At 39.1% G+C, this 18,554-nt stretch overlaps 1 protein-coding gene across 1 annotated transcript in view; it reads right to left on the reverse strand.

Annotated features, from left to right (window-relative positions):
• The window catches only part of LOC129834166 (troponin I, fast skeletal muscle-like), an 82,315-nt gene extending 68,411 nt beyond the window's left edge, over positions 1–13,904 (reverse strand). The window contains exons 1-4 of the mRNA XM_055898906.1: positions 13,815–13,904; positions 12,722–12,755; positions 12,416–12,452; positions 8,945–9,073 (exon numbers count right to left, since the gene is read on the reverse strand). Coding sequence (XP_055754881.1) covers positions 8,945–9,073; positions 12,416–12,452; positions 12,722–12,729 — 174 coding nt within the window. The 5' untranslated portion in view covers positions 12,730–12,755; positions 13,815–13,904. The remainder of the gene's footprint in view (positions 1–8,944; positions 9,074–12,415; positions 12,453–12,721; positions 12,756–13,814) is intronic.
• Between the last annotated feature and the right edge of the window lie 4,650 nt (positions 13,905–18,554).

Below are 18,554 nucleotides of genomic sequence, written 5' to 3' on the forward strand. Positions count from 1 at the left end.
CGAAGTTCTTAAAAAATACATTTACTACGTTTTTTTAAACTATTGATTCATAAGAACATTTTGAGGAATTGCACTCACGACCTATGAACTTCTCTTTTTTAACCTTAAGAAACTTCTTATGTTTTTTTCGTAAGTAGTGTTTTGTGAATCCGGCCCCTGGTTTGCTAGATTGACATATACTACATTCATTTTTAAAACGGATTGGTGTTAAACTACACTAGTTATGCTATTTTTTGTCGTTTTTTGTGTTTATACTTTTTCAATAACAACAATGATGTATTTGATGATGGCCGACAAGAGAATGTTCATGATGTCCCTGCGACAACTGTCTATAGACATGTTGATAGACGTAGTATAAACCAGCCTTCAGTCTTGAAATCTTTGGTTGTTTACTACACTACCCTACTCACTCTGTTTAGCCTGTCTAGGATCAGCGTGGCGCTAGCGGCACACCCCCCCCCCCCCCCCACTGAAAAACCAGTGCCGCGAAATTCAAAAAAAATATTTTTTTTAAATATTTAACTTTCACACATTAAAGTCCAATACAGCTAATGAAAGACACAGATCTTGTGAATCCAGTCAACATTTCCGATTTTTAAAATGTTTTACAGGGAAGACACAATATGTAAAGATGTACATCTATTACCTAAAAACACATTAGCATAATCCACCATCTTTTATTTGTCCACCAACACCAGTAGCCATCACCAATTCGGCTAAACTAAGATATTTATAGCCCCTAACCAACAAAAAAACTCATTAGATGACAGTCTGATAACATATTTATGGTATGGGATAGGTTTTGTTAGAAAAAAGTGCATATTTCAGGTAGATGGCATAGTTTACAATTGCACCCACCGTCACAAATGGACTAGAATAATTACAATGAGCAACGTGTTTACCTAACTACTAATCATCAAACATTTCGTAAAAATACACAGCATACACGAATCGAAAGACACAGATCCTGTGAATACAGACAATATTTCAGATTTTCTAAGTGTCTTACAGCGAAAACACAATAAATCGTTATATTAGCTTAGCACATAGCAATTAGCAGCCCAGCATTGATTCTAGCCAAAGTGAGCGATAAAAGTCAACATCGCCAAAAGATATTAATTTTTTCACTAACCTTCTCAGAATTCTTCCGATGACACTCCTGTAACATCACATTACAACATGCATATACAGTTTGATCGAAAATGTTTATATTTAGCCACCAAAATCATGGTTAGACAATGTGAAATGTAGACAAGCTGGTAAAGAAAAAGTCCTTGCGCCACTTAGACAGTGATCTACTCTTATACATAAATACTCATAAACGTGACTAAAAAATATAGGGTGGACAGGGATTGATAGACAATTTAATTCTTAATACAATTGCGTTATTACATTTTTTAATTTATCCTTACTTTTCAATACAGTTTGCGCCAAGCGAAGCTACGTCAAAAAACATGGCGTCCTAAGCCACTAAAATGTTTCGACAGAAACACGATTTATCATAATAAAAATGTCCTACCTTGAGCTGTTCTTCCATCAGTATCTTGGGCAAAGGATCCTTTCTTGGGAGAAATCGTCTTTTGGTGGAAAGCTGTCCTCTTGCCATGTGGAAATGTCAACTGCGTTCGGGATGAACTGAAAAGCGTGCCCAACTTTTCACATCGTTGCAAAAATAAATGTCCCAAAATCGCACTAAACGGATATAAATTGCTATAAAACGCTTTAAATTAACTACCTTATGATGTTTTTAACTCCTATAACGAGTGAAAAGATGACCGGAGAAATATAACAGGCTAAACTAACGCTTGGAACAGGTGCGCGCCGGTGTCCTCTAGGCTCATGACGCAGCTCCCAAAGAATGACTAGCTTCAGGGTTTTTTCATTTGTAGGGCCTGTGAACGCGCAATCGACCCCATTGGAATCGTCATCACGTAAAGGCATCCAGGGGAAGACGTAAGAAGTGTCCGTATAGTCATAGCAATGACAGTGCCCTTTTAACTGACTTCAGAAGAGTGGCCAACATTTCTCAAATCTGACTCCATGTCAGGGAAATTGCTGTAGAATGGGCTCTGTTCCACTTAGAGACAAAATTTCAACTCCTATAGAAACTATAGACTGTTTTCTATCCAATAATAATAATAATATGCATATTGTACGATCAAGGATTTTGTGGGAAGCCGTTTAAAAAATTAGCCAAATTAGCATAAATAGTCTAAACAGCGCCCCCATCCCCAACAGGTTAACACATGGCCTCACATGTGAATCCTTAAAGAGATGGGTGGGGCTAAAGCTTAAAAAGGGTGTGAACAATGCTGAATGGGTGTAGACAAAGAAGAGCTCTCCAGTAGGTGTACCAAAACATTCAAGGGCCATTTTCTCATAAGAGGGGTTACACGTTTATCAACTTTCAAAGGAGAAATACTTTCACAATGTTCCTCAACTGTAATGTAATGTATGGTATAGACTTTTCTAGCTCAGAGTCTCTGCTTTGATCTAAAGTATAAAACAACATTTCAAATTTTGCTACATAAGACCACATCGAGTCGGTCAGTCAGGTTTTAGGCTTAGAAGTTAGGTTTAGAGTTAGGTTACAATTAGGCTTATGGTTACAATTAGGGTTAGGGGTTAGGTTTAGGGTCAGTATTAGGAGTAAGGTTTAGGGTTAGGGGTTAAGATAGGGGTTAGGGTATCAATTGTTTGGTCCCCACAAGGATAGTAAAACAAACGTCTGTGTGTGTGTGTGTGTGTGTGTGTGTGTGTGTGTGTGTGTGTGTGTGTGTGTGTGTGTGTGTGTGTGTGTGTGTGTGTGTGTGTGTGTGTGTGTGTGTGTGTGTGTGTGTGTGTGTGTGCGTGTGTGTGTGCGTGTGTGTGCGTGTGTGTGCGTAGCCTAGTGAGTGTGCCCTTGCAAGCTTGACATCAGATAGATCATGTGAACAGACCATGTATCAGCTAACTCCATATATCAACTAACTCCATATATCAGCTAACTCCATATATCAGCTAACTCCATATATCAGCTAACTCCATATATCAGCTAACTCCATATATCAGCTCCATATATCAACTAACTCCATATATCAGCTAACTCCATATATCAGCTCCATATATGAACTAACTCCATTTATCAGCTAACTCCATATATCAGCTAACTCCATATATCAGCTAACTCCATATATCAGCTCCATATATGAACTAACTCCATATATCAACTAGCTCCATATATCAGCTCCATATATGAACTAACTCCATATATCAGCTAACTCCATATATCAACCAACTCCATATATCAGCTCCATATACCAACTAACTCAATATATCAACTAGCTCCATATATCAACTAACTCCATATATCAACTAACTCCATATATCAGCTCCATATATAAACTAACTCCATATATAAACTAACTCCATATATCAACTAACTCCATATATCAGCTAACTCCATATATAAACTAACTCCATATATAAACTAACTCTATATATCAGCTCCATATATAAACTAACTCCATATATAAACTAACTCCATATATCAACTAGCTCCATATATCAGCTCCATATATCAGCTCCATATATAAACTAACTCCATATATCAACTAACTCCATATATCAACCAACTCCATATGTCAGCTAACTTCATATATCAGCTAACTCCATATATCAGCTCCATATATCAACTAACTCCATATATCAGCTAACTCCATATATCAGCTCCATATATCAACTAACTCCATATATCAACTAACTCCATATATCAGCTAACTCCATATATCAGCTCCATATATCAACTAACTCCATATATCAGCTAACTCCATATATAAACTAACTCCATATATCAACTAACTCTATATATAAACTAACTCCATATATCAGCTCCATATATAAACTAACTCCATATATAAACTAACTCCATATATCAACTAACTCCAAATATCAACTAACTCCATATATCAACTAACTCCATATATCAACTAACTCCATATATCAGCTAACTCCATATATAAACTAACTCTATATATCAGCTCCATATATAAACTAACTCCATATATCAACTAGCTCCATATATCAACTAGCTCCATATAGCAGCTCCATATATCAACTAACTCCATATATCAGCTCCATATATCAGCTCCATATATCAACTAACTCCATATATCAACTAGCTCCATATATCAGCTCCATATATCATCTAACTCCATATATCAGCTCCATATATCAACTAACTCCATCTATCAACTAACTCCATATATCAGCTCCATATATCAACTAACTCCATATATCAGCTAACTCCATACATCAGCTCCGAATATTAACTAACTCCATATATCAACTAGCTCTATATATCAGCTCCATATATCAACTAACTCCATATATAAGCCAAGTCCATATATCAACCAACTCCATATGTCAGCTAACTTCATATATCAGCTAACTCCATATATCAGCTAACTCCATATATCAGCTAACTCCATATATCAGCTCCATATATCAACTAACTCCATATATCAGCTAACTCCATATATCAACTAGCTCCATATATCAACTATATATATATGGAGGTCCCGTGTGGCTCAGTTGGTAGAGCATGGCGCTTGCAACGCCAGGGTTGTGGGTTCAATTCCCACGGGGGGACCAGGGTTCAATTCCCACGGGGGGACCAGGATGAATATGTATGAACTTTCCAATTTGTAAGTCGCTCTGGATAAGAGCGTCTGCTAAATGACTTAAATGTAAATGTAAATGTAACTAGCTCCATATATCAGCTCCATATATCAACTAACTCCATATATAAACTAGCTCCATATATCAGCTTCATATATCAACTAACTCCATATATCAACTAGCTCCATATATCAGCTCCATATATCAACTAACTCCATATATCAGCTAAGTCCATATATCAGCTCAATATATCAACTAACTCCATATATCAGCTAACTCCATATATCAGCTCCATATATCAACTAGCTCCATATATCAACTAACTCCATATATCAACTAGCTCCATATATCAGCTCCATATATCAGCTAACTACATATATCAGCTAACTCCACATATCAGCTCCATATATCAACTAACTCCATATATCAACTAGCTCCATATATCAACCAACTCCATATGTCAGCTAACTTCATATATCAGCTAACTCCATATATCAGCTAACTCCATATATCAGCTAACTCCATATATCAGCTCCATATATCAACTAACTCCATATATCAGCTAACTCCATATATCAACTAGCTCCATACATCAACTAGCTCCATATATCAGCTCCATATATCAACTATCTCCATATATAAACTAGCTCCATATATCAGCTTCATATATCAACTAACTCCATATATCAACTAGCTCCATATATCAGCTCCATATATCAACTAACTCCATATATCAGCTAAGTCCATATATCAGCTCAATATATCAACTAACTCCATATATCAGCTAACTCCATATATCAGCTCCATATATCAACTAGCTCCATATATCAACTAACTCCATATATCAACTAGCTCCATATATCAGCTAACTACATATATCAGCTAACTCCACATATCAGCTCCATATATCAACTAACTCCATATATCAACTAGCTCCATATATCAACCAACTCCATATGTCAGCTAACTTCATATATCAGCTAACTCCATATATCAGCTAACTCCATATATCAGCTAACTCCATATATCAGCTCCATATATCAACTAACTCCATATATCAGCTAACTCCATATATCAACTAGCTCCATATATCAACTAGCTCCATATATCAGCTCCATATATCAACTAACTCCATATATCAACTAGCTCCATATATCAGCTCCATATTTCAACTAACTCCATATATTAACTAACTCCATATATCAGCTCCATATATCAACTAACTCCATATATCAGCTAAGTCCATATATCAGCTCCATATATCAACTAACTCCATATATCAGCTAACTCCATATATCTGCTCCATATATCAACTAGCTCCATATATCAACTAACTCCATATATCAACTAGCTCCATATATCAGCTCCATATATCAGCTAACTCCATATATCAGCTCCATATATCAACTAACTCCATATATCAGCTAACTCCATATATCAGCTCCATATATCAACTAACTCCATATATCAACTAACTCCATATATCAACTAACTCCATATATCAACTCCATATATCAACCAACTCCATATGTCAGCTAACTTCACATATCAGCTAACTCCATATATCAGCTAACTCCATATATCAGCTAACTCCATATATCAGCTAACTCCATATATCAGCTCCATATATCAACTAACTCCAAATATCAGCTCCATATATCAGCTCCATATATCAACTAACTCCATATATCAACTAGCTCCATATATCAGCTCCATATATCAACTAACTCCATATATCAGCTAACTCCATATATCAGCTCCATATATCAACTAGCTCCATATATCAACTAACTCCATATATCAACTAGCTCCATATATCAGCTCCATATATCAGCTAACTCCATATATCAACTAACTCCATATATCAGCTCCATATATCAACTAGCTCCATATATCAACTAACTCCATATATCAACTAACTCCATATGTCAGCTCCATATTTCAACTAACTCCATATATCAGCTAACTCCATATATCAGCTCCATATATCAGCTAACTCCATATATCAACCAACTCCATATATCAGCTAACTCCATATATCAGTTCCATATATCAACTAACTCCATATATCAGCTAACTCCATATATCAACCAACTCCATATATCAGCTAACTCCATATATCAGTTCCACATATCAGCTAACTCCATATATCAACTAACTCCATATATCAGCTAACTCCATATATCAGCTCCATATATCAGCTAACTCCATATATCAACTAACTCCATATATCAGCTCCATATATCAGCTCCATATATCAGCTAACTCCATATATCAACTAGCTCCATATATCAACTAACTCCATATATCAGCTAACTCCATATATCAGCTAACTCCTTTTAGTAAAGCTCAATATTATGGTTAGGGCTGGACGACTAAGCCTAAACACTGCCTTGCCCAGTGGTAGGTATATCCCCACATTAGAATCCCCACTGGCTCACTCACAATCTGGAGAAAGGGAAAGCGAGGGAGAGAGAGAGACAAACAGAGAGAGCGAGAGAGACCTGGCTCTCAAGAGAAGACATGCTATGTGCTCACTGCCCACAAAATGAGGTGGAAACTGAGCTGCACTTCCTAACCTACTGCCAAATGTATGACCATATTACAGACACATCTTTCCCTCAGATAATACAGATCCACAAAGAATTCGAAAACAAACCCAATTTTGATAAACTCCCATATCTACTGGGTGAAATACCACAGTGTTCCATCACAGCAGCAAGATGTGTGACCTGTTGCCACAAGAAAAGGGCAACCAGTGAAAAACAAACAGCAATGTAAATACAACCCATATTTATGTTTATTTATTTTCCCTTTTGTGCTTTAACTATTTGCACATTGTTACATCACTAGACATAATTGTTGTTACATCACTAGACAAAATATGACATTTGAAATGTCATTATTATTTTGGAATTTTTGTAAGTTTAGTATTTACTGTTAATGTTTTGTTTATTTCACTTTTGTTTATTATCTATTTCACTTGCTTTGGCAATGTTAACATATGTTTTCCATGCAAATAAAGCCCCTTAAATTGAATTGAATTGAGAGAGTGAGAGAGAGAGAGACAGAGAGAAAGAGACAAAGCAGGAGGGAGAGAAAGACTGGCAGGGAGAGGGAGAAAGAGACAGAGAGAGACAGGGAGAGAGAGGGAGAAAGAGACAGAGAGAGACAGGAAGAGAGAGACAGATAGAGTGAGTGAGAGAGACAGGGAGAGACAGGGAGAGACAGGGAGATAGAGTGAGCGAGAGAGAGAGACAGGGAGAAAGAGACAGATAGAGACAGGGAGAGAGAGACACACAGATAGACAGACTGACAGGGAGAGGGAGAGAGAGACAGACTGACAGGGAGAGGGAGAGAGAGACAGAGTGAGTGAGAGAGACAGGGAGAGAGAAATATAAAGAGCCTTTAAATTCTACAACCAGCTAAAAGGAAGCGATTCCCAAACCTTCCGCAACAAAGCCATCACCTACAGAGAAATTCACCTGGAGAAGAGTCCCTTAAGCAAGCTGGTCCTGGGGGCTCTGTTCACAAACACAAACAGACCCCACAGAGCCCAAGGACAGCAACACAATTAGACCCAACCAAATCATGAGAAAACAAAAATATAAATATTTGACACATTGGAAAGAATTATCAAAAAAACAGAGCAAACTAGAATGCTATTTGGCCCTAAACAGAGAGTACACAGTGGCAGAATACCTGACCACTGTGACTGAACCAAACTTAAGGAAAGCTTTGACTATGTACAGACTCAGTGAGCATAGCCTTGCTAATTGAGAAAGGCCGCCGTAGGCAGACCTGGCTCTCAAGAGAAGACAGGCTATGTGCACACTGCCCACAAAATGAGGTGGAAACTGAGCTGCACTTCCTAAACTCCTGACAAATGTATGACGGTATTAGAGACACATCTTTCCCTCAGATTACACAGATCCACAAAGAATTTGAAAAACCCAATTTGGATAAACTCCCATTTCTATTGGGTGAAATAAAACACTGTATTTAGCCGTTTCTTTTCCTTTGGAACTTTTGTGAGTGTAATGTTTTCTGTTCATATTTTTATTGTTTATTTCAATTTAGTTTATTATCTATTTCACTTGACTTTGGCAATGTATGTTTCCCAATAAATCTGTCTGAATTTAATTTAATTGACAGCCAGGACGAGAGACAGAGAGACAGAGAGACAGAGAGACAGACAGACAGACAGACAGACAGACAGACAGACAGACAGACAGAGAGAGAGAGAGAGAGGGGGGGGGGTGTTGGCTTACTGCTAATAGCTTACCGTGAGCTCTGCCATGCATACCAACAATTCTGGGGCAGGGCAGTTCTCCTCCATGTACCTGGCCTTCTCTGCCTCGGCCTCGACCTCCTCAGCCTCGAGCAAGCCGGCAGCGATCTGGAGCATCAAGCTCTGTACGGAGACGGGGGGGCACATCACATTACATCATTACATCAGTTCAGCGGCCACTTCTGCTTGTCTATGGGGTTGTATATATCAATCATGTATTCATATCACTTGAAGGTCTCTAGATGGGCAGAGCTCCAGGTGAAGTGTTATGAGTGATGTAGAGCATTCAGGGTTGGTTTCTACTCCTGACACTAGCTCCTGCTGACCAACAAGTCGACAAGGTCTACTACAGCGTGTGTGTGTGTGTGTGTGTGTGTGTGTGTGTGTGTGTGTGTGTGTGTGTGTGTGTGTGTGTGTGTGTGTGTGTGTGGGGGGCGGGGGGGGGGGGGGGGGGGGGCTAACACTGTCTGGATCACATTACATTTACCCCTTGACCACTCAGTGTGTGAATATCTACTCTCGTCCAACTTCCAAGCGTTTGACCCCTTGACCCCTGAAAATGACTATAGCCATGCAATGTAAAGTCAGCATGGAAATCAGCCTGTGAAGCCATGCAGGTTTTTCTCTGTGTGGTACAGGGACATGTTCATTCTAAGCCTGGGACAACTTTATAGAAGATGAAGGTCTTTATAGAACAGAAGGTCTTTATAAAACATGAAGGTCTTTATAGAACATGTCTTTATAGAACAGACGGTCTTTATAGAACATGTCTTTATAGAACAGAAGGTCTTTATAGAACATGAAGGTCTTTATAGAACAGAAGGTCTTTATAGAACATGTCTTTATAGAACAGAAGGTCTTTATAGAACATGAAGGTCTTTATAGAACAGAAGGTCTTTATGGAACAGAAGGTCTTTATGGAACAGAAGGTCTTTATAGAACAGAAGGTCTTTATAGAACAGAAGGTCTTTATAGAACAGAAGGTCTTTATAGAACAGGTCTTTATAGAACAGAAGGTCTTTATAGAACATGAAGGTCTTTATAGAACAGAAGGTCTTTATAGAACAGAAGGTCTTTATAGAACAGAAGGTCTTTATAGAACAGAAGGTCTTTATAGAACAGAATGTCTTTATAGAACATGAAGGTCTTTATAGAACAGAAGGTCTTTATGTCTTTATAGAACATGAAGGTCTTTATAGAACAGAAGGTCTTTATAGAACAGAAGGTCTTTATAGAACATGAAGGTCTTTATAGAACAGAAGGTCTTTATAGAACAGAAGGTCTTTATAGAACAGAAGGTGTTTATAGAACAGAAGGTCTTTATAGAACAAAAGGTCTTTATAGAACAGAAGGTCTTTATAGAACAGAAGGTCTTTATAGAACATGAAGGTCTTTATAGAACAGAAGGTCTTTATAGAACAAAAGGTCTTTATGGAACAGAAGGTCTTTATAGAACAGAAGGTCTTTATGTCTTTATAGAACAGAAGGTCTTTATGGAACAGAAGATCTTTATAGAACAGAAGGTCTTTATAGAACAGAAGGTCTTTATAGAACTTGAGGGTCTTTATAGAACATGAAGGTCTTTATAGAACAGAAGGTCTTTATAGAACAGAAGGTCTTTATAGAACAGAAGGTCTTTATAGAACAAAAGGTCTTTATAGAACAGAAGGTCTTTATAGAACAGAATGTCTTTATGTCTTTATAGAACAGAAGGTCTTTATGGAACAGAAGATCTTTATAGAACAGAAGGTCTTTATAGAACAGAAGGTCTTTATAGAACTTGAGGGTCTTTATAGAACAGAAGGTCTTTATAGAACAGAAGGTCTTTATAGAACAGAAGGTCTTTATAGAACTTGAAAATCTTTATAGAACAGAAGGTCTTTATAGAACAGAAGGTCTTTATAGAACAGAAGGTCTTTATAGAACATGAAGGTCTTTATAGAACAGAAGGTCTTTATAGAACAGAAGGTCTTTATAGAACAGAAGGTCTTTATAGAACAAAAGGTCTTTATAGAACAGAAGGTCTTTATAGAACAGAAGGTCTTTATAGAACAGAAGGTCTTTATGTCTTTATAGAACATGAAGGTCTTTATAGAACAGAAGGTCTTTATAGAACAGAATGTCTTTATGTCTTTATAGAACAGAAGGTCTTTATGGAACAGAAGGTCTTTATAGAACAGAAGGTCTTTATAGAACAGAAGGTCTTTATAGAACAGAAGGTCTTTATAGAACAGAAGGTCTTTATAGAACATGAAGGTCTTTATGGAACAGAAGGTCTTTATAGAACAGAAGGTCTTTATAGAACAGAAGGTCTTTATAGAACAGAAGGTCTTTATAGAACATGAAGGTCTTTATAGAACAGGTCTTTATGGAACAGAAGGTCTTTATAGAACAGAAGGTCTTTATAGAACATGAAGGTCTTTATAGAACAGAAGGTCTTTATAGAACAGAAGGTCTTTATAGAACATGAAGGTCTTTATAGAACAGAAGGTCTTTATAAAACATGAAGGTCTTTATAGAACATAATGTCTTTATAGAACAGAAGGTCTTTATAGAACAGAAGGTCTTTATAGAACATGAAGGTCTTTATAGAACATGAAGGTCTTTATAGAACAGGTCTTTATGGAACAGAAGGTCTTTATAGAACAGAAGGTCTTTATGGAACAGAAGGTCTTTATGGAACAGAAGGTCTTTATAGAACAGGTCTTTATAGAACAGAAGGTCTTTATAGAACATGAAGGTCTTTATAGAACAGAAGGTCTTTATGGAACAGAAGGTCTTTATAGAACAGAAGGTCTTTATAGAACAGAAGGTCTTTATAAAACATGAAGGTCTTTATAGAACAGAATGTCTTTATAGAACAGGTCTTTATAGAACAGAAGGTCTTTATAGAACAGAAGGTCTTTATAGAACAGAAGGTCTTTATAGAACAGAAGGTCTTTATAGAACAGAATGTCTTTATAGAACAGGTCTTTATAGAACAGAAGGCCTTTATAGAACAGAAGGTCTTTATAGAACAGAATGACTTTATAGAACAGGTCTTTATAGAACAGAAGGTCTTTATAGAACAGAAGGTCTTTATAGAACAGAAGGTCTTTATAGAACAGAAGGTATTTATAGAACATGAAGGTCTTTATAGAACATGAAGGTCTTTATAGAACAGGTCTTTATGGAACAGAAGGTCTTTATGGAACAGAAGGTCTTTATAGAACAGGTCTTTATAGAACAGAAGGTCTTTGTAGAACATGAAGGTCTTTATAGAACAGAAGGTCTTTATGGAACAGAAGGTCTTTATAGAACAGAAGGTCTTTATGGAACATGAAGGTCTTTATAGAACAGAAGGTCTTTATAGAACAGAAGGTCTTTATAGAACATGAAGGTCTTTATAGAACAGAAGGTCTTTATAGAACATGAAGGTGTATTAACTGTTTATAAAACCATTTTGGATTGAATGGTGCTACTTACCTTCAGGTAGTTCCTACGGCTCGTTGACATCTTTTTACTGATTGGATAAAACAGATCAGGGTCATTTAAGGGAAATATACAAGGTGTCGCCACAGAGACAGCTACGTGACGATGAAACAATTACAGTAGGAATAACATTACGGTAGGAAAAATTGCAACCCCTATTGGGAATCATCATAGCATAGTACTAATCAGTTTTACTGCCTGGTTTTCTATGTGGAAAACATGTTCACAGACAGAATATACAATAGATGAATACAGTATAGTGTAGTATATTTTTCTGTAAACTGAAAAATGTAAACTTACTCAGACATTTTGGCCGGTCGTTTTGTTTTACTTCCTGTGTCAAGAGATGAACAGTAAACAGCTTATTCATTTTGAGCTATTGTTATTTTATGTAGTTTGGGGGTGGTGGGGGGAGAGGGAGGGGGGTAGAAACCAAATATTTCAAGTTTGACCCAATGCAAGTCATGTGCCATTGCATATCAAAAGGAATGCAACAAACATTAGACAATGAATGGTCAATAATTTGATCACTAATTTGCTTGGATCAGTTTACCCCAATGTAACACAGCAGTCCAACATCAATAGCATAATTCCTGCTGGTGAAAGAGGGAGGGCTTGTTTCCTCTTTGATGAATGTCTTTGAATCTGTACGATATAATCCTGCCCAAGGTTGATATAAAATCAACAAGACTCTCATTTCCTGAAAGTGTTGGTCGTGCAGGAGTCCATAAGGACTATGACACCAAAACAGGTCCTTTCAGAAAATACAGCTGACATTCACAAAATGTATGTTCAGGAATTTATGAAAATACCCAATTGGATTTTCCGTTGTATATAATTGAATCTCAACAAATCTATTGGAATAACATCAAACAATCCATAAGACATTTGAAGTAAACTGTGAAACGACAACATAAATTCAAGTTTACAATTATAAGACATACAGTGACTATCCACATCCTACCATGCCAAAGCTATATTTCTGAACGAACTTCAGTCCTTTTTACATAGTTTATAAACTAACAACTGGGCAAACAGAACCACAAGAACCTTCAACAAGACATTCACTCTGAACTACAGTGAAAACAACAGTTGACAACCAGGCCTGGGATGTATCTCTTCCAACACGTGTCTAAAACACACAGACAAACACCTCTGAATATCCCAACGCCACAAACCCAAGTTTCCTCTGGAGAGAAATAAAGGTATCTTCTATTCTATTCTAAAAGCATTGTAAACTATCAGAGCTCACACACCACACGCAATCTGGTCCAAAAGTCACATCTATTCCCACATGGGATGGACGACACACAATCTGGTACCAACAGATGAATAAATGAATATACAGCACATTCGTTACAGACGGAGCAGCGAGGAAAGAAGAACCTCTCACCTGCAAGCCCAGTGAAGATACAAGTAAAGGATGTGGGGATGAGAGTTACAGGCAAGACAGAGACAGGAACAGATTTGGAAAGCTCAGCAGAAAAGCAAAAGGGCACCGTTGTCTTTATGGGAGTGGGGCCAGGTCAGGGCCAATGGGACAGTTAATTCCTGAAATACCTCCGCATTCGTAAAACATCTGCCACTGACGTTTCTGATAAGATTTTACTTCAAATATTCCTGACATTAGATTTGGCATTAAATATTCCTGATTTTAGATTTGACTTAAAATAATCCTGACTTTAGATGTGATTTAAAATAATCCTGACTTTAGATGTGATTTAAAATAATCCTGATTTTAGATGTGATTTAAAATAATCCTGATTTTAGATTTGATTTAAAATAATCCTGACTTTAGATTTGACTTAAAATAATCCTGACTTTAGATGTGATTTAAAATAATCCTGACTTTAGATGTGATTTAAAATAATCCTGATTTTAGATGTGATTTAAAATAATCCTGATTTTAGATTTGATTTAAAATAATCCTGACTTTAGATTTGACTTAAAATAATCCTGATTTTAGATTTGACTTAATCATAATTTTTGGTGAAGGGAGCACCTCCTATACGTTACCTCATAACTCTATTTAACTCTGTGTTACCTCATAACTCTATTTTACCTCATAACTCTGTGTTACCTCATAACTCTATTTTACCTCATAACTCTGTGTTACCTCATAATTCTGAATGTGTTTGAAATCCATCAAGCTCTCAAGTTACTACTACTGGATAAATAAGACAATGACTCTGGTCGCCGCTGGTTTCACGTCTGTTAAACAGAACTCAAGGAACAATCAGCAGGACACTTGATTAGTTTGTAAAATGTCTCCCTGTCAATTGATTCAATTAGACACTTCCAATGAATTCAGAACTCTGTGTGATTGGTCAAATGTATTATTAAATTAGTAATTGGTAAACTTTAAAGATATTATTGTCAGGGAATGTCTTGACTGCTAAATTGGCAGACTGGCTGAGACGAGAAGAGAAGCTGGTGGTAAGAAAGAGAAGGACCCCTCTGAACTGACATGACCCAGAGGTCACACACATGGTGTGATCAATTACCCAACCACCGTGTCAGCCTCCGGTATCAACCACCATGTCAGCCTCCAGTACCAACCACCGTGTCAGCCTCCAGTATCAACCACCGTGTCAGCCTCCAGTACCAACCACCGTGTCAGCCTCCTAACTCCAGTATCCAACCACCATGTCAGCCTCCAGTACAGACCACCGTGTCAGCCTCCAGTACCAACCACCATGTCAGCCTCCTAAATCCAGTATCCAACCACCATGTCAGCCTCCTAAATCCAGTATCCAACCACCATGTCAGCCTCCAGTATCCAACCACCATGTCAGCCTCCTAACTCCAGTATCCAACCACCATGTCAGCCTCCAGTATTCAACCACCGTGTCAGCCTCCAGTACAGACCACCGTGTCAGCCTCCAGTACAGACCACCGTGTCAGCCTCCAGTATCCAACCACCGTGTCAGCCTCCAGTATCCAACCACCGTGTCAGCCTCCAGTATCCAACCACCGTGTCAGCCTCCAGTATCCAACCACCGTGTCAGCCTCCTAACTCCAGTATCCAACCACCGTGTCAGCCTCCAGTATCCAACCACCGTGTCAGCCTCCTAACTCCAGTATCCAACCACCATGTCAGCCTCCTAACTCCAGTATCCAACCACCATGTCAGCCTCCTAACTCCAGTATCCAACCACCATGTCAGCCTCCAGTATCCAACCACCATGTCAGCCTCCTAACTCCAGTATCCAAACACCATGTCAGCCTCCAGTACGGACCACCGTGTCAGCCTCCAGTATCAACCACCGTGTCAGCCTCCAGTATCCAACCACCATGTCAGCCTCCAGTAGCCAACCACCATGTCAGCCTCCTAATTCCAGTATCCAACCACCATGTCAGCCTCCAGTACGGACCACCGTGTCAGCCTCCAGTATCAACCACCGTGTCAGCCTCCGGTATCCAACCACCATGTCTGCCTCCAGTATTCAACCACCATGTCAGCCTCCTAACGCCAGTATCCAACCACCATGTCAGCCTCCTAACTCCAGTATCCAACCACCATGTCAGCCTCCTAACTCCAGTATCCAACCACCATGTCAGCCTCCTAACTCCAGTATTCAACCACCATGTCAGCCTCCTAACTCCAGTATCCAACCACCATATCAGCCTCCTAACTCCAGTATCCAACCACCATGTCAGCCTCCTAACTCCAGTATCCAACCACCATGTCAGCCTCCTAACTCCAGTATCCAACCACCATGTCAGCCTCCTAACTCCAGTATCCAACCACCATGTCAGCCTCCTAACCCCAGTATCCAACCACCATGTCAGCCTCCTAACTCCAGTATCCAACCACCATGTCAGCCTCCTAACTCCAGTATCCAACCACCATGTCAGCCTCCTAACTCCAGTATCCAACCACCATGTCAGCCTCCAGTATCCAACCACCATGTCAGCCTCCTAACTCCAGTATCCAACCACCATGTCAGCCTCCTAACTCCAGTATCCAACCACCATGTCAGCCTCCTAACTCCAGTATCCAACCACCATGTCAGCCTCCAGTATCCAACCACCATGTCAGCCTCCTAACTCCAGTTCCAACCACCATGTCAGCCTCCTAACTCCAGTATCCAACCACCATGTCAGCCTCCTAACTCCAGTATCCAACCACCATGTCAGCCTCCAGTATCCAACCACCATGTCAGCCTCCTAACTCCAGTTCCAACCACCATGTCAGCCTCCTAACTCCAGTATCCAACCACCATGTCAGCCTCCTAACTCCGGTTCCAACCACCATGTCAGCCTCCTAACTCCAGTATCCAACCACCATGTCAGCCTCCTAACTCCAGTATCCAACCACCATGTCAGCCTCCAGTATCCAACCACCATGTCAGCCTCCTAACTCCAGTTCCAACCACCATGTCAGCCTCCTAACTCCAGTATCCAACCACCATGGCAGCCTCCTAACTCCAGTATCCAACCACCATGTCAGCCTCCAGTATCCAACCACCATGTCAGCCTCCTAACTCCAGTATCCAACCACCATGTCAGCCTCCTAACTCCAGTATCCAACCACCATGTCAGCCTCCTAACTCCAGTATCCAACCACCATGTCAGCCTCCTAACCCCAGTATCCAACCACCATAAATTCTCAAACCATCCAATGTTTTCTATCTGAAACAAATATTTGCTTCAAATTCAAAAGAAAGCTTACGTAACATTAAGATGAGATAAAATGAGATGAAGATTTTCAGTAAATAAAACAGTCGTGTCATAAACCCCTTCGGACATCATTACAATACTGTGGTACAAAGATCCTTCCCCAGCTATGTGTGGCTGACATAACTGACATCATTACAATGCTGTGGTACAAAGATCCTTCCCCAGCTATGTGTGGCTGACATAACTGACATCATTACAATGCTGTGGTACAAAGATCCTTCCCCAGCTATGTGTGGCTGACATAACTGACATCATTACAATGCTGTGGTACAAAGATCCTTCCCCAGCTATGTGTGGCTGACATAACTGACATCATTACAATGCTGTGGTACAAAGATCCTTCCCCAGCTATGTGTGGCTGACATAACTGACATCATTACAATGCTGTGGTACAAAGATCCTTCCCCAGCTATGTGTGGCTGACATAACTGACATATATAGGCTGACATAACTGACATTTATAGACTGACATAACTGACATCTATAGGCTGACATAACTGACATATATAGGCTGACATAACTGACATTTATAGACTGACATAACTGACATATATAGGCTGACATAACTGACATATATAGGCTGACATAACTGACATATATAGGCTGACATAACTGACATATATAGACTGACATAAATTACATTTATAGACTGACATAACTGACATATATAGGCTGACATAACTGACATATATAGGCTGACAAAACTGACATTTATAGACTGACCTAACTGACATATATAGGCTGACCTAACTGACATATATAGGCTGACATAACTGACATATATAGGCTGACATAACTGACATATATAGGCTGACATAACTGACATTTATAGGCTGACATAACTGACATTTATAGGCTGACATAACTGACATTTATAGGCTGACATAACTGACATATACAAGCTGATATGACTGACATATATAGGCTGACATAACTGACATATATAGGCTGACATAACTGATATTTATAGGCTGACATAACTAACATAAATAGGCTGACATAACTGATATTTATAGGCTGACATAACTGATATTTATAGGCTGACATAACTAACATAAATAGGCTGACATAACTGATTTTGATTTTAACCATGGGTAGTAGGAAATTACACAATCGTTTTTAGTCACAATAAATGTGATGTCACCACACTCCACACCCACCCACCTATACTCTCCTCCATTCTTCTCTCCCTGTTCTCCTCTCTCCTTCTCTCCTAGTTCTCCTCCCTCCTCTCCCTGTCCTCCTCCATTCTCTCCCTGTCCTCCTCCCTCATTCTCTCATTGTCCTCCTCCCTCCTTCTCTCCCTGTCCTCCTCCCTCCGTCTCTCCCAGTCCTCCTCCCTCCTTTTCTCCCTCATTCTCTCCCTGTCCTCCTCCCTCCTTCTCTCCCTGTCCTCCTCCCTCCTTCTCTCCCTGTCCTTCTCTCCCTGTCCTCCTCCCTCCTTCTCTCC

Source organism: Salvelinus fontinalis, chromosome 35 (genome assembly GCF_029448725.1).
Source record: "Salvelinus fontinalis isolate EN_2023a chromosome 35, ASM2944872v1, whole genome shotgun sequence".
Taxonomy (NCBI): domain Eukaryota; kingdom Metazoa; phylum Chordata; class Actinopteri; order Salmoniformes; family Salmonidae; genus Salvelinus; species Salvelinus fontinalis.